Source organism: Mesitornis unicolor, unplaced genomic scaffold (assembly GCF_000695765.1).
Source record: "Mesitornis unicolor isolate BGI_N332 unplaced genomic scaffold, ASM69576v1 scaffold19696, whole genome shotgun sequence".
Classification (NCBI taxonomy): Eukaryota; Metazoa; Chordata; class Aves; order Mesitornithiformes; family Mesitornithidae; genus Mesitornis; species Mesitornis unicolor.
The window spans coordinates 1-16,990 of record NW_010190741.1 but is presented as its reverse complement, the minus strand read 5'-3'; the positions used below and the strand labels follow the sequence as shown (position 1 = coordinate 16,990).

At 41.6% G+C, this 16,990-nt stretch overlaps 1 protein-coding gene across 1 annotated transcript in view; it reads right to left on the bottom strand.

Annotated features, from left to right (window-relative positions):
* Window positions 1-16,111, bottom strand: part of PHRF1 (PHD and ring finger domains 1) — a 26,846-nt gene extending 10,735 nt beyond the window's left edge. The window contains exons 1-11 of the mRNA XM_010186511.1: window positions 16,021-16,111; window positions 15,574-15,693; window positions 14,130-14,353; window positions 11,946-12,029; window positions 10,094-10,215; window positions 7,870-7,967; window positions 7,175-7,347; window positions 3,205-3,334; window positions 2,749-2,882; window positions 1,720-1,907; window positions 132-251 (exon numbers count right to left, since the gene is read on the bottom strand). Coding sequence (XP_010184813.1) covers window positions 132-251; window positions 1,720-1,907; window positions 2,749-2,882; window positions 3,205-3,334; window positions 7,175-7,347; window positions 7,870-7,967; window positions 10,094-10,215; window positions 11,946-12,029; window positions 14,130-14,353; window positions 15,574-15,693; window positions 16,021-16,111 — 1,484 coding nt within the window. The remainder of the gene's footprint in view (window positions 1-131; window positions 252-1,719; window positions 1,908-2,748; window positions 2,883-3,204; window positions 3,335-7,174; window positions 7,348-7,869; window positions 7,968-10,093; window positions 10,216-11,945; window positions 12,030-14,129; window positions 14,354-15,573; window positions 15,694-16,020) is intronic.
* Between the last annotated feature and the right edge of the window lie 879 nt (window positions 16,112-16,990).

Below are 16,990 nucleotides of genomic sequence, written 5' to 3'. Positions count from 1 at the left end.
CTCTTTCAAAACACTCACGGTAAGAAAAGAGTTAAACCAGGATGATCACCCAGTTGGTTTTTTTTCTTAGGGTGGTTTGTGTAATTAAGAAAAAAAAAAATTAAAACCAAACCAAACCAAAACATTTTTACCTGGGAAGTCCCACAGAAATAGGTCTAGCCACAGGACAGTGTGACCTCAGTGCTGACTGAGAGAGAACTCTCCTTTTGGCACTCAGTAGTAAATCTGGATTTCCTGGAACCTCTTCGTTGCTGTGGATAAAACACACACACGAATCCTGAATTTGTCTGGATGTTTTTCATATCAAATAGATCAGGTAGATAATACTACTAGGACACATATGGTTAAGAGTATCATTAGTTTTATTATGATACATTAAGAAAAGATTTGTGCAATATTCTTATTTTCTGTAGCCACATAAATAGAACAGCTTAACTCTGCCAGCAGAGATTCGAATGTAGATTTTCACAGAATCACAGAATCGCTCAGTTGGAAAAGACCTCTGAGATCACCACGTCCAACCGCTCCTGTCTACCCACTAAACCGTATCCCTAAGTACCTCTTCTACCCGCTCTTTAAACACATCCAGGGATGGTGACTCCACCACCTCCCTGGGCAGCCTGGTCCAGCTTCTGACGACCCTCTCAGTAAAGAACTTCCTCCTTATCTCTAACCTGAACCTCCCTTGGCACAGCTTGGTGCCGTTTCCCCTTGTTCTATTCCCCATCACCTGGGAGAAGAGACCAGCACCCACCTCTCTACAAGCTCCCTTGAGGCAGTTGTAGGTGGTGATGAGGTCTCCCCTCAGCCTTCTCTTCTCCAGGCTGAACAACCCCAGTTCCCTCAGCCGCTCCTCATCAGGCTTGTTCTCCAGAGCCCTCACCATCCTTGTGGCTCTTCTCTGAACACGCTCCAGAATCTCAACATCCTTCTTCTAGTGAGGGGCCCAGAACTGAACACAGCACTCGAGGTGCAGCCTCACCAGTGCCGAGTACAGGGGGATGATCACCTCCCTGGACCTGCTGGTCACACTGTTTTTAATACAGGCCAAGATGCCATTGGCTTTTCTGGCCACGTGGGCACAGTGCTGGCTCATGTTTATTTTTATTTTTTTTTTATTTTTAAAACATTAAATGGAAAATTTCCTTTTAGGAAAGGCTCAAAAAGACTGGTTCAGTGAAGATGAAATTTCACCAACAGTAATTTCAGATGCCCCCCTCCCCAGAATCCACAGTTTAAGAGTGACAAAAACTATAGCATAGTAAGATTCCTCCTGAATTTAAAGGGTCTGGAAAAGTGAAAATGGGAAAAGGAAAAACACAGAACATTCCACAGGTCAATTTAAATCTATGCAAAGTCACATACATTTGGTTGTATACCAAATACGCTAGCTATCTTAACTTGAAATAAACAAACAGAAAATGACTGATTAGGAAGAGACTCCTTCAGATTCCAGCCTTTGAATAACCCCACAGATCTTATGAAAGGCTTCCACAAGGCTTATTATTTCAGCAGACCTCTTTAAATAAGGGTAACTGTTTAGGAGCTCACCAACTTGGCCAAGAAGGAAAGAAAGAACAAGCCAAGGTGTTGTTATGAGCTATGCATCCGAAGTTGCCTTCAGATGAGAGATCTACACTCTGCAAAAAGTCTCATGTACCTACAACCTGGCACTTGTGAAATTATCAGGTGCCTGATCATAATCCAGAGATGCCTTACCTTTCATAAGGATCCAACTCATATGGATCTCCAAACACAGACAGAGAAGCTGCACCGATATCTGCTCTCATCAGACCAAGTGAGGGCTCTGCTGGTTTGTACATGGAAGGAAGCGAGGCCCCACGCACAGGTTTAGTAAGACCAAGAGTTCTTGCAATACGGGATCGAGTAGTAACCTCATTTTTCACCTGCACAGATCAAGAGATTGGGTTATTTGTATGTTAGGGCAGGAACAAAATCTGGATTAAAGCCCCAGATTCTACACCTAGCCTAAGTCAAGTCATCACGTTACCACCATCAGCAGCAGAAGTGGTGTGTGTTTATTTACTACACTTGTTTTAAAGCATTTATTAAATTTCTAACTATGGCCTATATGTCACTTCATACAGAGACTGCACATATCAGATTTAAATTACTAGACAAGTTAATCATCTAAAAATCTTTTAAAATGTTGTTAAAAATTGTCAAGTCCTTACTAAAGGCTGGAGGGACAGTTCTGGCCGTAGGATGTAAACTCTAGTTAAGGTCTGGAGCACAAATGTCAAGCTGGTGCAGAGTACTCAGTCTAGTTCACATGAGAACACTACCCACATCTGAAAGGAACTTTGAGAGCCCTTATGGTTGATTAGCTGAGTTTGCAACAACTCAAAACACAAACGCCCACAATCCATTAAAAAGAATAGCTGGTGACAATCTTAACTGAGCTTGCATCAGTACCAAGTAAACGCTACAGCTGAATGGCAAGGCATGACACAAAGCCTGCAGGACATGCTTTACAGTGTGATCCCTGCAGTTCAGGTAACAGGATCTGTCAGCAAACCCAGCAGGCCTGCCTAGAAGCTGCAGTTTGTCTCCACATACAGCATACTTCTGGAGTCCACTGGACACATTCTGCACGTACTCCCACCAGGAAAAAGAAAAGTTACTTGCTATCACTGAAATACAGTATTTTTGTCCATTGAATCCCACATTACAGTGCTTTTACAAATGGCTGGACAACGGCAGATAGTGACACTGGCAGAAACTCACACGTGATCTTACTCTCTTTTTCCCCCTTCTCTTCTTTATCAGACGCTTGCATCTCTTCGGCTGTGTTCCTGAACTCCTCTTCCCAGCAGATTTTGTCTGAGCTCTTTTTTTGCCTCCTGCTTTCTTTCTCCTACCTGATGGGACAAAATACAACCAAGTATCTGGCTAAGTGCTGGCACTGCATTTCACCCTGTACTACTCTTTTCATTCCCCCATGGCACACAAAGCAGCTCAAAGAGATCTACAGTGTGCTGCAATCGTGTTAGACAGCAGAGCAGAAAAAGTGAAACCATTAGGACTTATTTAAAAGCAACCTTCAAGACACTTCTGGGCAGAGGCCGTATGGGGAAAGAAGAAAACGCACGCTGACCTAGAGTATTTTGTATGATTCAGGTGTATCTTCCCAAAGCTTTTAGTCTTGCAGATTTGAACCACAGAAGGTGTCAATGTCCTTACCTGTTTTTCTTTTCTGCCTGGTAGGAGCCCGCGGTGCAAGAGGACGCTGGTAGACGGCGGTGTTTAGGCCTGCTACAACTGCCTCAATGGTTTCATCCAGAAGAGAAGATATGAGGTACCTTGGCACGTGCTGCATGGGGGATTAGAAGTTACACGATACAGGTATCCAAAGGTCAGCAACAAGTTAGTTACAAAAGCATTTGATGACAAATGGACTTGAGATTTGAATGAGAAGCACTTGTGCCACCAACCTGCCAGTTCAGCAATTATATCACCTTTCCCACCTATCACTGTATTAAGGAGCACAGGACCTTGCTCTTCAGCCTCCCTCAATATTACAAGCCATGGTTAGCTTAACTCAGGCTCTTTAAATGAGAACAATCCCCAGGATTGACATTTCCTCAGTGTTCACTTAAAAACTTTCCCAAATTCACCAAACTGATCCTTGTTCACCATGCAGCAAAGTGCAATGAGCAAAGACTGAAGAGCCAACACAGTACTGGTCTTGTCTTAAACTCCTCATTCTTTAGGTCAGATCTACCTAATGCTGTGAAACACGTCCAGAGGCAGCACTGCAAACACACACCTCAGGGAACTCGCTGAAATGGCAGGCAAGCTCCCCTCCAGAGCATCACTTCACTGCAATAAACCAGGGGCTGCTCCGACAAGGTTCAAATTCCTCTTCCTCTCTATACTCAGAAGTGTTAGTTTAAATGTGCCAGACATCTGAAGTGTATGGATTCTGATCCACAGCCTCAGAATGTAAACTTAAAGCCTCTCTGCTGGGCAAACATAGCACAGGTTTGCTCTTTCCTTTGGTTGGAAAGACATTAAGAGCAGGTCTCTCTCAACAGCGATGTTAACTTGGCTATGCCCACACCAACCATATGCCTGAACCGTCACAATCCTTTGGGTTGGTCAAGGAGTAATTGCTTGGTTTTTTGGGGTTGTTTTGTTTCATTTGTTTTTTTGGGCTTTCTTTGGTTTGGTTTGGGCTTTTTGGGGTTCTTTTTGTTTTGTTTTCTTGTTTTGTTTTTTGTTTGGTTTTTTTGGGGGGGTTGTTTGGTTTTGTTTGGGTTTTTTTGGTTGTTTTGGTTTTTTTTGGGGGGGGTTTGCTTTGTTTTGGGTTTTTTTTGTTTTGGGTTTGGTTTTTTGGTTTTTTTTTTGGGGGGGTTTGTTTTGGTTTTCTTTTGATTTTTTTGTTTTGTTTTTGGTTTTGTGGTTGTTTTGTTTTGTTGTTTGTTTTTGTTTTGGTGGTTTTTGTTTTGTTTTTGTTTTGGGTTTTTTGTTTGGGTTTTGTTTTGTTTTAACAGATGGACACACATGTCCTGAAACGTAGCTGATTTCATTTTAAACCACAAATTCATTACGTGACTTGACAGCAGACAGGTCAAGCTTGTTTTAGAAAAAACATTTATTTATTTGGCATAGATTTCAAAATGGAAAATCAAAAGGAACATTTTGTCATATTTTGCTGTATTACTTCAGAAAAGGAAAAAACTCTGTGCAAGCTCGTAAAAAGTTGTGTGATGTGTATGGTGGAGATGTCTTAAAACCAAGGCAGTGTCAGAATTGGTTTGCTCAATTTTGTCTGTGGAGGTTGATGTTAAAGATGCACCACGCTCAGGAAGGTGAATTGAAGCTGATAATGACAAAATAAAAGCATTGATGAATCCAACTGGTGTATAATGACACGAGAGATTGCTGATAATCTTAATATATCGAAATCGAGTGTTGAAAACCATTTAAAACCACTTGGATACATTAGGAAGCTCAGTATTTGGGTACCACACAAGCTCAAAGAAATTCATCTCCCTAAGCATGTTGACATCTGCAATTCTGTCTTGAAGTGGGAAGAAAACGATCCATGTTTGAAACAGGCCCGCATGGTGACAGGCGATGAAAAATCAGATGTAATTTCTTAACAACAATGTGTCAAATCATTCACCAAGTTCTCCTAATTTCTTAATTCTTCTAAATTTGAAATGAAAAGGTTTGGGTTCGGAGACAGGGGAGTTGGCAGCCAAATAAATTACTTCCACCATGAAGGACATAATGAATTTAAGGGCTTCTAAAGCACTCTGGGAAGACCTCAAACCAAGGGAAAAAACCCAAAGCATAATAAAAACTTAACGCAAACTAGATCTTTGTTCACAGCACCTATTCCAGACTGCACTTACTGCTGCAATTCAGATCATTTGGGATTTGCTACAAATTACTCTCCTCCCACTCACAATGATTTTGAGGAGAAATTTAACAGGCAAACTCTGGGAAGCTATTTAACAAAAGACTGTTCTTCCCAACCAGCAGGAAGGTAAGATAAAGCTCCACTTTCCCCCCCAGATTTTGGCATTTTGTTTTGCTTCCCCTTTGAGCCTGTCTTCATTCACCTTTATTTCTTCTGTCTGAAGTTACAGAATACAGAAGCACAGCTCATGAAGTTGAGGCACTTCACAATCTCAAGTGCATTTCCTTTTCTTTGTCACCTGACTTTTACAACTGGATTACATGGAAGATTAATCTGCCAGACCTCCTACCTCCAACTCAGTCTCTTCGCAGTTTGCAGTCACACTCCAAGGAGAGCTGTTACAGTAAACCCAACCTGAAATCTACAGCCAACTGACTGACTTGTAGAAATACTTACCTTTATCCACTCTTCCCTTCTCTTTATTCTACATTTTCCTGTCTTTGGAAAAAACCCAACCCTGACTTAATACAATCAAAACAGCTTGCTACTGTCAGATAAAACCAAGTTTATTCTCGTAGAATCACACAGTAATTCACATGAGACAAGATCTTGGGGTGTCCCTCGGAAGGGCCTGACCTTTCTGTTCACTGGTAAACACTGAATTCAAACCAGGCTGATTAGATGGGTTAGATTAGACTTCAGGTGGGTGCTGAAAGCCACCAAAGAGAAGAGATTTCAAAAACTGTCCAAGCAACTTATTCCCATAGTTGACCATCCCCAGGGAATAAAACAATTTTCCTTATGTCAAGTCAGATCCTTCTCTTCCTTTCAAAAGTTACAGAATTTCACATGTTTCTACCAAATTCAACAGCAACATTAATGAAGAATCAAATAACATATCACTAGTCCCATGGAGGTTATTTACAGGCTCTGCTTTCACACTAAGTCACCATGTGCTTCTGTGCAGTTTAAGGCCTTTCACATTGATGCAAGTAACAGGTAGAGTGCCTTGACTAAAGCCAGAGGGCAAAGCAGGCAGGAGATCCCCAAGTTCTAAAGTTCTCAGTTTGTAACACAGTAACTGTTACCTAAAGGATCGTAATTATCCCAGCCAACAGAAGCATTCAGAAACACCTCAGCTGCAATCATCTTCAGTAAACAGCTCAATGAGTACAGAATTTGAGGGACCTTGGGCATTTGGGTTATTTTCTTGCATAGATTCTCTGATACCTGTTAATGTGGTTGAACTCACACTGCCACATCATTGAGGGTGCTAGCATTTGTTTTTTCTCTCTTCAATAAGAGGCTGATTTTCACAAACCTAAAAACCTTAACAATACTAAATTTTTCTCTTCAATTTGGCTGAAAGTGGCCAACAGGCTGCACTGCTATAGGAAAGGGGGTAGGAGAACAAACAAGCAAATATACAAATGTCAAATAAACATGCCCTGTCTCCATGAAAAAAAGCATGCTAAAAAAAGAAGTGCTGCACAAAACTGTGCTTTAACAGCCCCTGGGAATAAGAATAAAATTCTGCTCACAGCTGAGGTGATAAAAATGCAGATTCAGAGAGGAAGCTACCACAGATTTCAAAACAGAGTCTTGGTCATGTTCTGCACTCAATTCGCACATGTTCTACATTTCAATTTAAAAGAACTTCACAACTAGTAACCATTGCGCTATGGACAGGCAACGCTGACAGCTGAGCTACTTAGAGGGGGACTTATTTAAACTCTTCCAGAAAGTTCTTCCACAGACTCATTAGCAGATACTCCCAAATACCTGAATTTGTTGTGCTGTGGTTATCCGGTTTCTGTTCACGGTTGCCCGAACTCGCTCACTCTGCCGAGTTCTGGCTATTGCTCGGGTCCGGACATGAGGACGTAGCCTGCTGGTGGTAGGAACAACATCAGCCACAAGGCCAGCAACTTCTTCTTCACTGACATGATCTGTATCTTGAAAGAAAAGGTGCCCAGGTCACTTGTGGCACAGGTCTACAGGTGAAAGCACTTCAAGAATTTTGGAGAAAAAAAAAATCAGTATTCCCCTTCTTAAACCCATCACCTTCAAAGGCAGACATCATCCTCTCAAAAGGAAATGAGCACAGACACCACTGCGCCAGACTGTTTACCCCAAAGGATGATTTTCTAGATAACAGAAACTGCTGCTACCTTGGCAATCTGGGATGAAGACACTAATAAATCCTTTCCAGTGCAACACAATACAACTGCACTAGGGTGCTGGGCCTGCCTCAGGAAGGTTAAAGAATGCTTATAAGAAGCAGCTCCACAGGTTGTAACTGCAGATGAAAATCTTCATAAACAAGATCCTCTTATCAGTCAATAGTTTAAGTCAACTCAATTTTTTAAAACAGATAAAACTAGGGGTTAAACATCTCTTCTAAATAGCACGTGCTTCACATCAACTAAGTAATGAGGAAAATATTTACTTTGACTGGATAACCACAAAACCTTTACCTGCAGCAGTGCTGACACTCATAGGGGCACAGGCTGGACAGAACCATTCATCTACAGGGACTTCACTCAGAGGTGGGTTAAGGCATTCCATGTGATACCTTAAGAAAAAAAGAGTAAATTAAAAATCAAACAGTGTGCTTCTTACCAAAGGAAGACAGCCTTTTACCTCTATCTACACACTACATAAGATAGATATTTTCTTAAGATTGAAACTATGGTCTATGCATCTGCTTTAACTAGTTCCCAGAGAAATGATGCTACTTGATAGTTACAGAAGGGTCTCAAATTCTGAATGGTATTTTGATCACTTTAGGTTCAAAAAGCTCAGAAAAGTGAGCATTTTTCCCTTGCTATTTGGTGTATTGCTTGCCACGTGAACCCAAGCTGCAAGAAACGTGCAGAGACAAAACTGACGGTGGCAAAGTGAAAGGAGAGAAGTACTGAGGTGCTGGGGAGACAGGAAAGCAGGAAACAAGCCCAGTTTCCTGCAGACCAACATAGCATTAACATTACTAGTAATGAACATTTTATGTTGCATGACAGGTCAACTGCAATGCTTTGTTATGCTGAACAAACACACTGCGCCCCACATACACCTGGCATGATTAAGACAACCGGTGATAAGGATTTCTGCGTAACTGCACACGCAGAGCATTGGTCTTCATCTTCATGCAGCTTCTTGCAGAACTGGAGGCTAACCACACTGACTTCCAAACACCATCCAACTGAGAACCATGGTCACCCTTATTAAATCCCAAAGGGAAATAAAAGAACAAGATGCTCCTTAAGATAGGCCTTTGGAAATGTTCTCTACAAAACAGGCTGAGCAACTAGACCGAACAGTCTCACCAACCACGTAAAGAAGCTATCCAGGCTATCCTTTCAACACTACCCAACTTGGGTTCTGTAATTTGTTCAGTTCCATCTTCAGCAACTAAAACCCCGCCAAAGCGACATGTGTTAGTAGTACAGAATTTTTTAAGCCGCTCATGTTCAAGTTACACTACTAAAAAGTATTAAAACTGGCTTCCCAAGTAAATGAGATGCTTCCCATGAAAACCAAGTTCCCCTAGGCGAGGAACAAGGGGAGACCACAGCCTTCAAGTAAGAGTTTCAGCTTCAAATTAGCAACATTGCTATGACCAACCTTGCTCTTCTCCTAAAAGAGGAAACCCTATCATTATTTCTGATGTAGCACAGTGTTTAACTCTAAAATCAGTAAAGGAAAAAGAGTGAAACTCTGTTTCACCTTCCCATGCCAAAACTCACTGCCTGATAACATATTTCTGGCCACCAAGCAAGGAGAGGAACCTCCATCTGACCCTCTACTCCTGTTTTACAGGAATTAAAAAAATAATAATCGGAGAGAGACTACAGCTGCTAATCGACCTCCCAGTGATCACCCCAACTCCAGACTGTGTCTTTCAAAGCTGTTCCCAAACACATTGTGATAAACTTGATTTGCAATTAAGCTGTCAAAAATGCCAGTACACTTATACTAAAATATAACAGAAGTATTTCCACAAGTGCTATAGAAGTCAAGCATCTATATATAGCTTATTTTAGAAAATGAAGGTAAAAACCAAAAACTGTACCAGACTTGGAAAAAAAATTAAAATAAAATAAACCTGAGGAACTATGGAGAGACCATAAAGGAAAATCTGAAGCAATACCCTGAGTTCAGATAACGCTCATGAAAGTTCAGAAAGAACTGAAAGAAAAATTCAGGTAAGAGCTATGAAATACTGGCTTTAATTAAGTACCCTAAACTCAAGTGTTCTGATATGACATGCTGAACAATATTTTCCTGCTTTTGTCTCTTCTCTAGAGGGTGATTCAGTGCATATGGACACTACAGAACACAAGGACAAAACCAGATTTACCAGATATCTAGTTAACTTTCTACAAGTAATTTTTGAAAAATACTTTCATGCATTCATTGCAAGCAATTAACTCTCTCTGTTCAATGGGTGATTTTTGACATCAAACTGACAATGTTGCAAGACTGATTAAACAGTACAAGAGCTTTAAATTCTAGCAGAATACCACAGGTCTTGTAGTTGTGTTCAAGCATATTGATGCCTCTAATTAAACAACTATTTTATTAACCAAGGAGGGGAAAAAATGTATTAGGCAGAAACAGAAGCAAGAGTAAGAGAATCATTTAATAGCCGTGGCTACAAAGAAAATATCTCAAAATTTCACAAATTTTAACCTTTCTTACCCTGCATCACAGCCATCACAGAGCAGCAGGCGATCCTCACGGTCGCTTCTGCCACACACCTCACAGAAGGTCGGATCATCCTCTCCATCATTACCCTGAGTTTTCGTATTCTCAACAGGAATCTAGATAAGAGAGGGACAGACATTCCATTGTATCACAGAAACACAGAATGGTTTGGGTTGGAAGGGGCCTTAAAGATGATCCTGCCATTGTTGCTCAAAGCCTCATCAAACCTGGCCTTGAAACTTCCAGTGACGGGGCATTCACAGCTTCTCTGGGCAATGTGTTCCAGTGTCTCACCACCTTCACAGTGAAGAATTTCTCCCTAATATCTAACCTAAATCAGTTTAAAACCATAACCCTCATTCTATCACTGCACTCCCTGATACTCCCTGATAAAGAGTCCCTCCCCAGCTTTCCTGTAGGACCCCTTCAGGTACTGGAAGGCTGCTGTAAGGTCTCCCCAGAGCCTTCTCTTCTCCAGGCTGAACAGCCCCAACTCTCTTAGTCAGTCCTTGCAGGAGAGGTGCTCTGTTCCTCTGATCACTTTCTGTGGCCCTCCTCTGGACCCGCTCCAACAGCTCCATGTCTTTCCTGTACTGAAGACTCCAGAACTGGACCCAGGGCTCCGGGTGGGGTCTCACCAGAGCGGGTCAGAATCACCTCCCTTGCCCTGCTGGCCACACTTCTTTTGATGCAGCCCAAGATGAGGTTGGCCTTCTGGGCTGTGAGTGCACACTGCCAGCTCGTGTTGAGCTTCATCAACCAACACCCCCAAGTCCTTCTCTGCAGGGCTACTCTCAATCCCTTCATTCCCCACAGCCTGTATTGATACCGACATGCAGGACCTTGCGCTTTGCCTTGTCTAACTTCATGAGGTTTGCACAGGCCCACCTCTCAAGCTTGTGTGGAATGTGGCACTTTTTAAAATCCACTGTCACATTAACAATATCTGGAGAAAAATCTAAAAGTGAACGAACCAAAATGCTTGTTACATACCAGAAACTGCATTTAGTTCATTCAACACATCTAGGACATGACCAAACGCTTGGGAACTTCTACTAAACTTGTCTACTGTCAGACACCAACAACCGTAGAAAACGGCATTTTAAAAACAGAGGAAAGTGAAAATCCCAAATAAGATCAAAAGTATCAAAACAAACAAAAAACCCCAAAACAAGACTAAAGAAGAGTAAGCTTTGCCTTCTCCCCAAAAAATATTATTTCAATGTTAATTCACAGTTCTGTTAAAATGCAAACACTTAACAATAAACCAGCAGTTTATGAATGCAGAGCAAACTCCTAAGTGTCCCCTGAAAATCAACGTCTCTGATATTAACAGAGCAATGACAGCTGTTTAATATTCTTTTGTGAAAGACTACCAGCACACTCAACCTGTGCCTTTAAGAGCTCTACTACTGTCTGTCTCTCTCCCCTTACAAACCCAACTGCTACCCAGTATAGCTGGTAGCAAGACATAAGGAAGAGATCCTGTATATCCTAGTTTATCCCTATTTGTGTTATAACAGCACTTGCAGTACGTGGGGCACTTTCCCATGTGGACAGGCTTATAAATGCAGAACAGCTTAGTCAAATTTCCAATATGCAAAAGAGGAAGTTATGAAAACCACCCTTTTTGCCACCAGAAACAATGTCTTACTTCACACACAGAATTGCAGGAAATGTAGTTACGGAGGACGAAGAATTATAGCAGTTCCTTAAAAAGCAATCTCAAAATAGGAAAGAAACAACTCATTCAGGTACCAAGTATCAGATAAGCATGCTAAAAGCGTAAACCTTTGAACAGCTATTTTGTAGCAATTGGCCTTGCTTGATACAGGAGGAAGTTTACCTTTTTTAAGATTTTACCACCAAAATGCGCTCGAATGCTAATGTAGTTAAAGAGGATTCGATCCACTGGACAGGAGTTGGCATTCTAGAAAGAAAAAAAAATTCCCCATACAGTTAATAAGCACAAGTAAATCTTCAATTATTAATGTAATAAGCATTAATGAAGGTAGTAATCATTTTAACAACTATTCACAGGACATTAGGAATCACAGAATACCAGAAGTTGGAAGGGACCTCAAGAGATCATCCAGTCCAACCCCAACTATTGGTCTAGACATTTTAAGGACTTAAATCTGATTTAGCTGGTTTAGAAACAACCTACTGTACCATTTTTAGAAAAGCATTAACTATATTATTCTATTATTGCATATTTATTATTGTATTATTATTTATTGGCTGGATAAAAAAAACTGGCTGGATGGCCGAGCACAGAGAGTTGTGGTGAATGGAGCTAAATCCAGCTGTGACCAGTCACAAGGGGTGTTCCCCAGGGCTTGGTTTTGAGGCCAGTCCTGTTTAACATCTTGATCAATGATCTGGATGAGGGGATTGAGTGCTCCCTCAGCAAGTTTGCAGATTACACTAAGTTGGGAGGGAGTGTTGATGTGCCTGAGGGTAGGAAGGCTCTGCAGAGGGACCTGGACAGGCTGAATCCATGGGCTGAGGCCAACTGGATGAGCTTCAGCAAGGCCAAGTGCTGGGTCCTGCACTTTGGTTGCAATAACCCCATGCAGCGCTACAGGCTTGGGGACGAGTGGCTGGAGCTGCCAGGCAGAAAAGGACCTGGGGGTGTTGGTGGACAGCAGGATGACCATGAGCAGCAATGTGCTCAGGTGGCCAAGAAGGCCAACAGCATCCTGGGGTGTATCAGAAATAGTGTGGCCAGCAGGAGCAGGGAAGTGATTCTGCCCCTGTACTTGGCACTGGTGAAGTCACACCTCAAATGTGTGTTCAGTTTTGGTCCTCTCACTATAAGAGGGACACTGAGATACTGAAGCATGTCCAGAGAAGGGCAATGAAGCTTATAGCAGGTATGTACCTGTGAGTATATAAAGGCAAAGATTTAGGCTGGAGAAAAAAAGGCTTGGGGGGAACCTTATCACTCTCCACAACTACCTGAAAGGAGACTGTAGCAAGGGGGGGGGTGTCGGTCTCTTCTTCCAAGTAAGAAGTGATAGGACAAGAGAAAATGGCCTCAAGTTGCACCAGGGAGGTTTAGATTGGATATTGAGAAAAATCTCTTTATTGAAAGAGCAGTCAAGCACTGGAACAGGCTGCGCAGGGAAGTGGTGGAGTCCCCATCCCTGGAGGTGTTCAAGAAGCACATGAACGTGGCACTTCAAGGCGTGGTTTAGTGGGCATGGTGGTGTTAGGTTGACGATTGGACTTGATGATCTTAAGGGTATTTTCTAACCCTAATGATTCTGTGATTCTATGATTCTACTGAAGTCAATTATTGATGCTGCTTTGGCAATTGAATAAAACTTCTTCCAAACATCACTGTGAAATAGTGCTCATCTTTTAGGGCATTTTCCTTCTTTTGGACAAATAAGCAACTGGAAATGGCTTACAAATACAGCCACTAAGTGGGGATTTTTTTGTTTGTTTTAATTTAATAACCACTGGTACTGATGCATGCACAGTAACTTTTGCTGTAACTCTCATCCTGGATTATGATTATGGGAAGTACACAGGGAGGTAGCAAAGAACTGTGACTGAAAACTGAATTCAAGCAAACTGCTGATGTAGTCAGTACTGTTCTGTATCTTTTCTATGTTTAAATATTTACTGTAGCAGCAGACCCCCATCCAACACCACAAGACAGAATTCAAAAAGAGGTAAAGACATATATATAATTTTATATATACACACAGACAGAAAACCATTATTACTAGTGTCTTGACTTGGGGAAAAAAAGGATTCTAGATGCCTAGAAACACACCTGCTTGTGACATTACAGCTTTCAGAGAACAGAACATATCAGGCTGGGTATGAGAAAAACAAATCCACACTTCAGAAACATAAATCCTGTAAAATATAGCAGTAACCCAACTCTGTGTTAAAAAACTTAAGCAAATATAATTATTACAGTGTTTAGCTCTCATGATAGCAGGACAGCATGATCAGAGGAGAGACAGCAGAGCACACCAGAAGGCCACACGACATCAGGGAGAAAACAGCTCACCTTAGACCACTCCACGATGCAGTCCAAGCAGAAGTAATGGGAACAGTTCTCAGGAGTCCCAACAGCCTGATGCCTAAACGTGTTGAGGCAAATGGGGCAGTTTTCACCATCCTCATCAGAGGAAATGCTTGCTCTGTTTGCGTGTGACTCTAATTTCAGAGAATCGCTCATTCTCCCCGTAGCAGCTTCAGTTTCTTCCTCCTCTTCATCATCGTCTTCGCAATCTTAAGAAACAAAAGCAAAAAGCCTCCCATGTGCTGCAGGGCTTCAGCAGTGAGGGCAGAGTGGGTGGGCAGGATGGGATACCAGTTCACAGAAAATTCCAAGTAAGCTTATTTTACGGGGCTGCAAGGGTAAAACACAGCCTCCCCAGCTTGAGGCAATAAATTTTGCTGTTTTCTTTTTTTCCTAAATCCCTTCACTAAAAAGCAATGCATTACTCCAGCGAAAAATAAAGCCTGATAACATGACCAGTCTTACAAGAGATTAAAAGGATAGCAGAAAACCAACAGATTATCAAAACAAGAGCAGGATGTATCAGGCTACCACTGCATACTGAAGTTAAAAAGTAAAGTTATCATGTATCCAACTTTTTTTTTAATGCACACTCCAGAGGACAAGCAGCAGCAATGCGCTCACCTGCAGCAAAGAATAAAGATTTCACCATTAAATCATGATTTTGAGTCAGGGGAAATGGGTGCCTCGTTGGGACCACTTAAAAAGCTTGGCTTTGAGTAAAACTAATTTTAAACACTCAGAACACATTATTGAAAGGTGTTTTTATTTGTTCTGTGTTTTATTTGTTGTAGGAAAAGACTAACACACACGAATTAACTTGACATTTTCAAGAAGCAGAGAAAAGTTAACTTAAACTCTCTCTTTTTGGGGGGTGGGGGGGCTGTTGTTGATTTATTTCTTTTAGTAATGAAAACAGGACCCTTGTCTTCTGTCTTTTCCACTGAATTCTCATTTGGACATAGCACAGAATACTCTAAGTGATGGATTAATACAGCTTTTGGCACCTGGCATCAACGTTTTAGTCTGTGTTCAAATCAGTCTAACTAGGAACTTGGAAAACTGTGCTCTTGTCTTTCAAACAACCTTTAAGATGTGATAAAAAGCTATTTTTGTGTATCCAAATTTGAGTGCAGCAGTTTCAGAGGTACATGCAGAACATGTTTGAGGTAAAATTAAGAAATCCATGTAACATCCACACTCCTTTTTCAAAGAAAAATTAGTCAGGTCTTCTTCCCTCCTCCCAAGGCTTAGCAGCAATAGGAATTTTGACTTGTTTATTACGGTAGGATTTGGACGTTGGACTGGCCCAGCAACATCTGTGGATTTACACTTGATGGAGGAATTTTCTGCAGCTAAAAAAACTTTCATCCCACTCTTTCTACAATTATTTAAAAAACTGCCTGCTAACGCCCATTAACAGACGTACCTTCTAATTCTTCATCTTCACTTTCTTCCTTGTCCTCCTCAACTCCCTCTTCCTCAGTGTCATCTTCCTCCTCACTTCTGCTATCGTCTTCTGAATCACAGCTATTTCCACCATTGCTTTCTTAAAAAGAAAAGAGAAGAGAGGAAATACCCATTTGATGCAGACAGACAGGCAAAACTGTGAAGGCCACAGAACTGCTGCTCAGGATGTTACATATGAAGTGCAAACCCAGATTTCCTCAGTGGTATCAAAGCTGACTGTTCTGAGAAATTCAAGGAAAGTATGCCAGCAGATTGAGATACGGAATTTAGGAAGCAAACCAAAGAAGCTCTCAGGGAAAAAGAATTAAGTAGTCACGAATATATCTTTACTTCTCCTTGGAGGTTAAACCAAGGGGTTCTCCAACCAAGAACTAGAAACGTGCATACGCAGAGAGGCTGTATTTACCTGTTTCACTGAGGAGTGTGAGGCTCTGTCTCTTGCCCTTGCCTAGTGCAGCATTCTTGTTTATCAGTTCATCCTGGCTGTCATCGTCCATGGCAGGACATTGGGAATCTGCTCCCTGCAAGAAGGCAGACTCTGGTGAGGCAGTACACCACCTGCGCAAGCAGAGCAGACGTCAGCCCAACAAAGAGCATCCAACGCATCTGCAGAGACGTGAACGGTAGAAGGGACATCAGATTACAGCAAAGGCTCCCCACACCACTGATCAGCTTTCACAGTTTCAAGTCAGAGGTGGCTACAGGTAAGCAGCTACCGTTACGTGAAGTTCCAAATACCTACTGAGCTAGGTGAAACCAGCTGCTTGTGAAACTCAGTTCAGGTGAAAGATTGAGCATTATCTTGGGCTCCCAGATGATGGAAAAAGGTATAACCAGAACTCCCCACTGTAACTAGTAATAGAAAACCTGAAAACACCAAAACCATCCTGTGGACTAGCAATCAAATGCTGAACTGAAAGGAACCAGAGGATCTTTGAACAAGGCCTACCTAACAGGATGACCATGTGTGTTTCAAATCAAAATACTCTATATTGCTCAATTGAAAAGAAACAAGAAGATTTCATATTTTAGTTTATTTTTTAAGGTCTTTTCATAGCTCTGTCACAAAATAGAAAAGTCTCAGACCTCACAACCATTATTTCACAGAAAGGAGGAGATCTGATCTGGTGCATATTAATGCAATCACATTAATTGCTGTGCATTAGCACAGACTGGCAATAAAACTGACAGATACTGAGAGCTGTCTCATGATTCAAATTCATAACGACAATCAAACTTGAGCTTTTAATATATAATGCTACAAAGCACTAAGACCGATTCCTGCAAGCTTCTACAAGCAAGTAATGGAAAAATACAGTTAACTGACACTTATAAAGCTAGTTGTCATATCTCACAGAATCACACAGAATCACAGA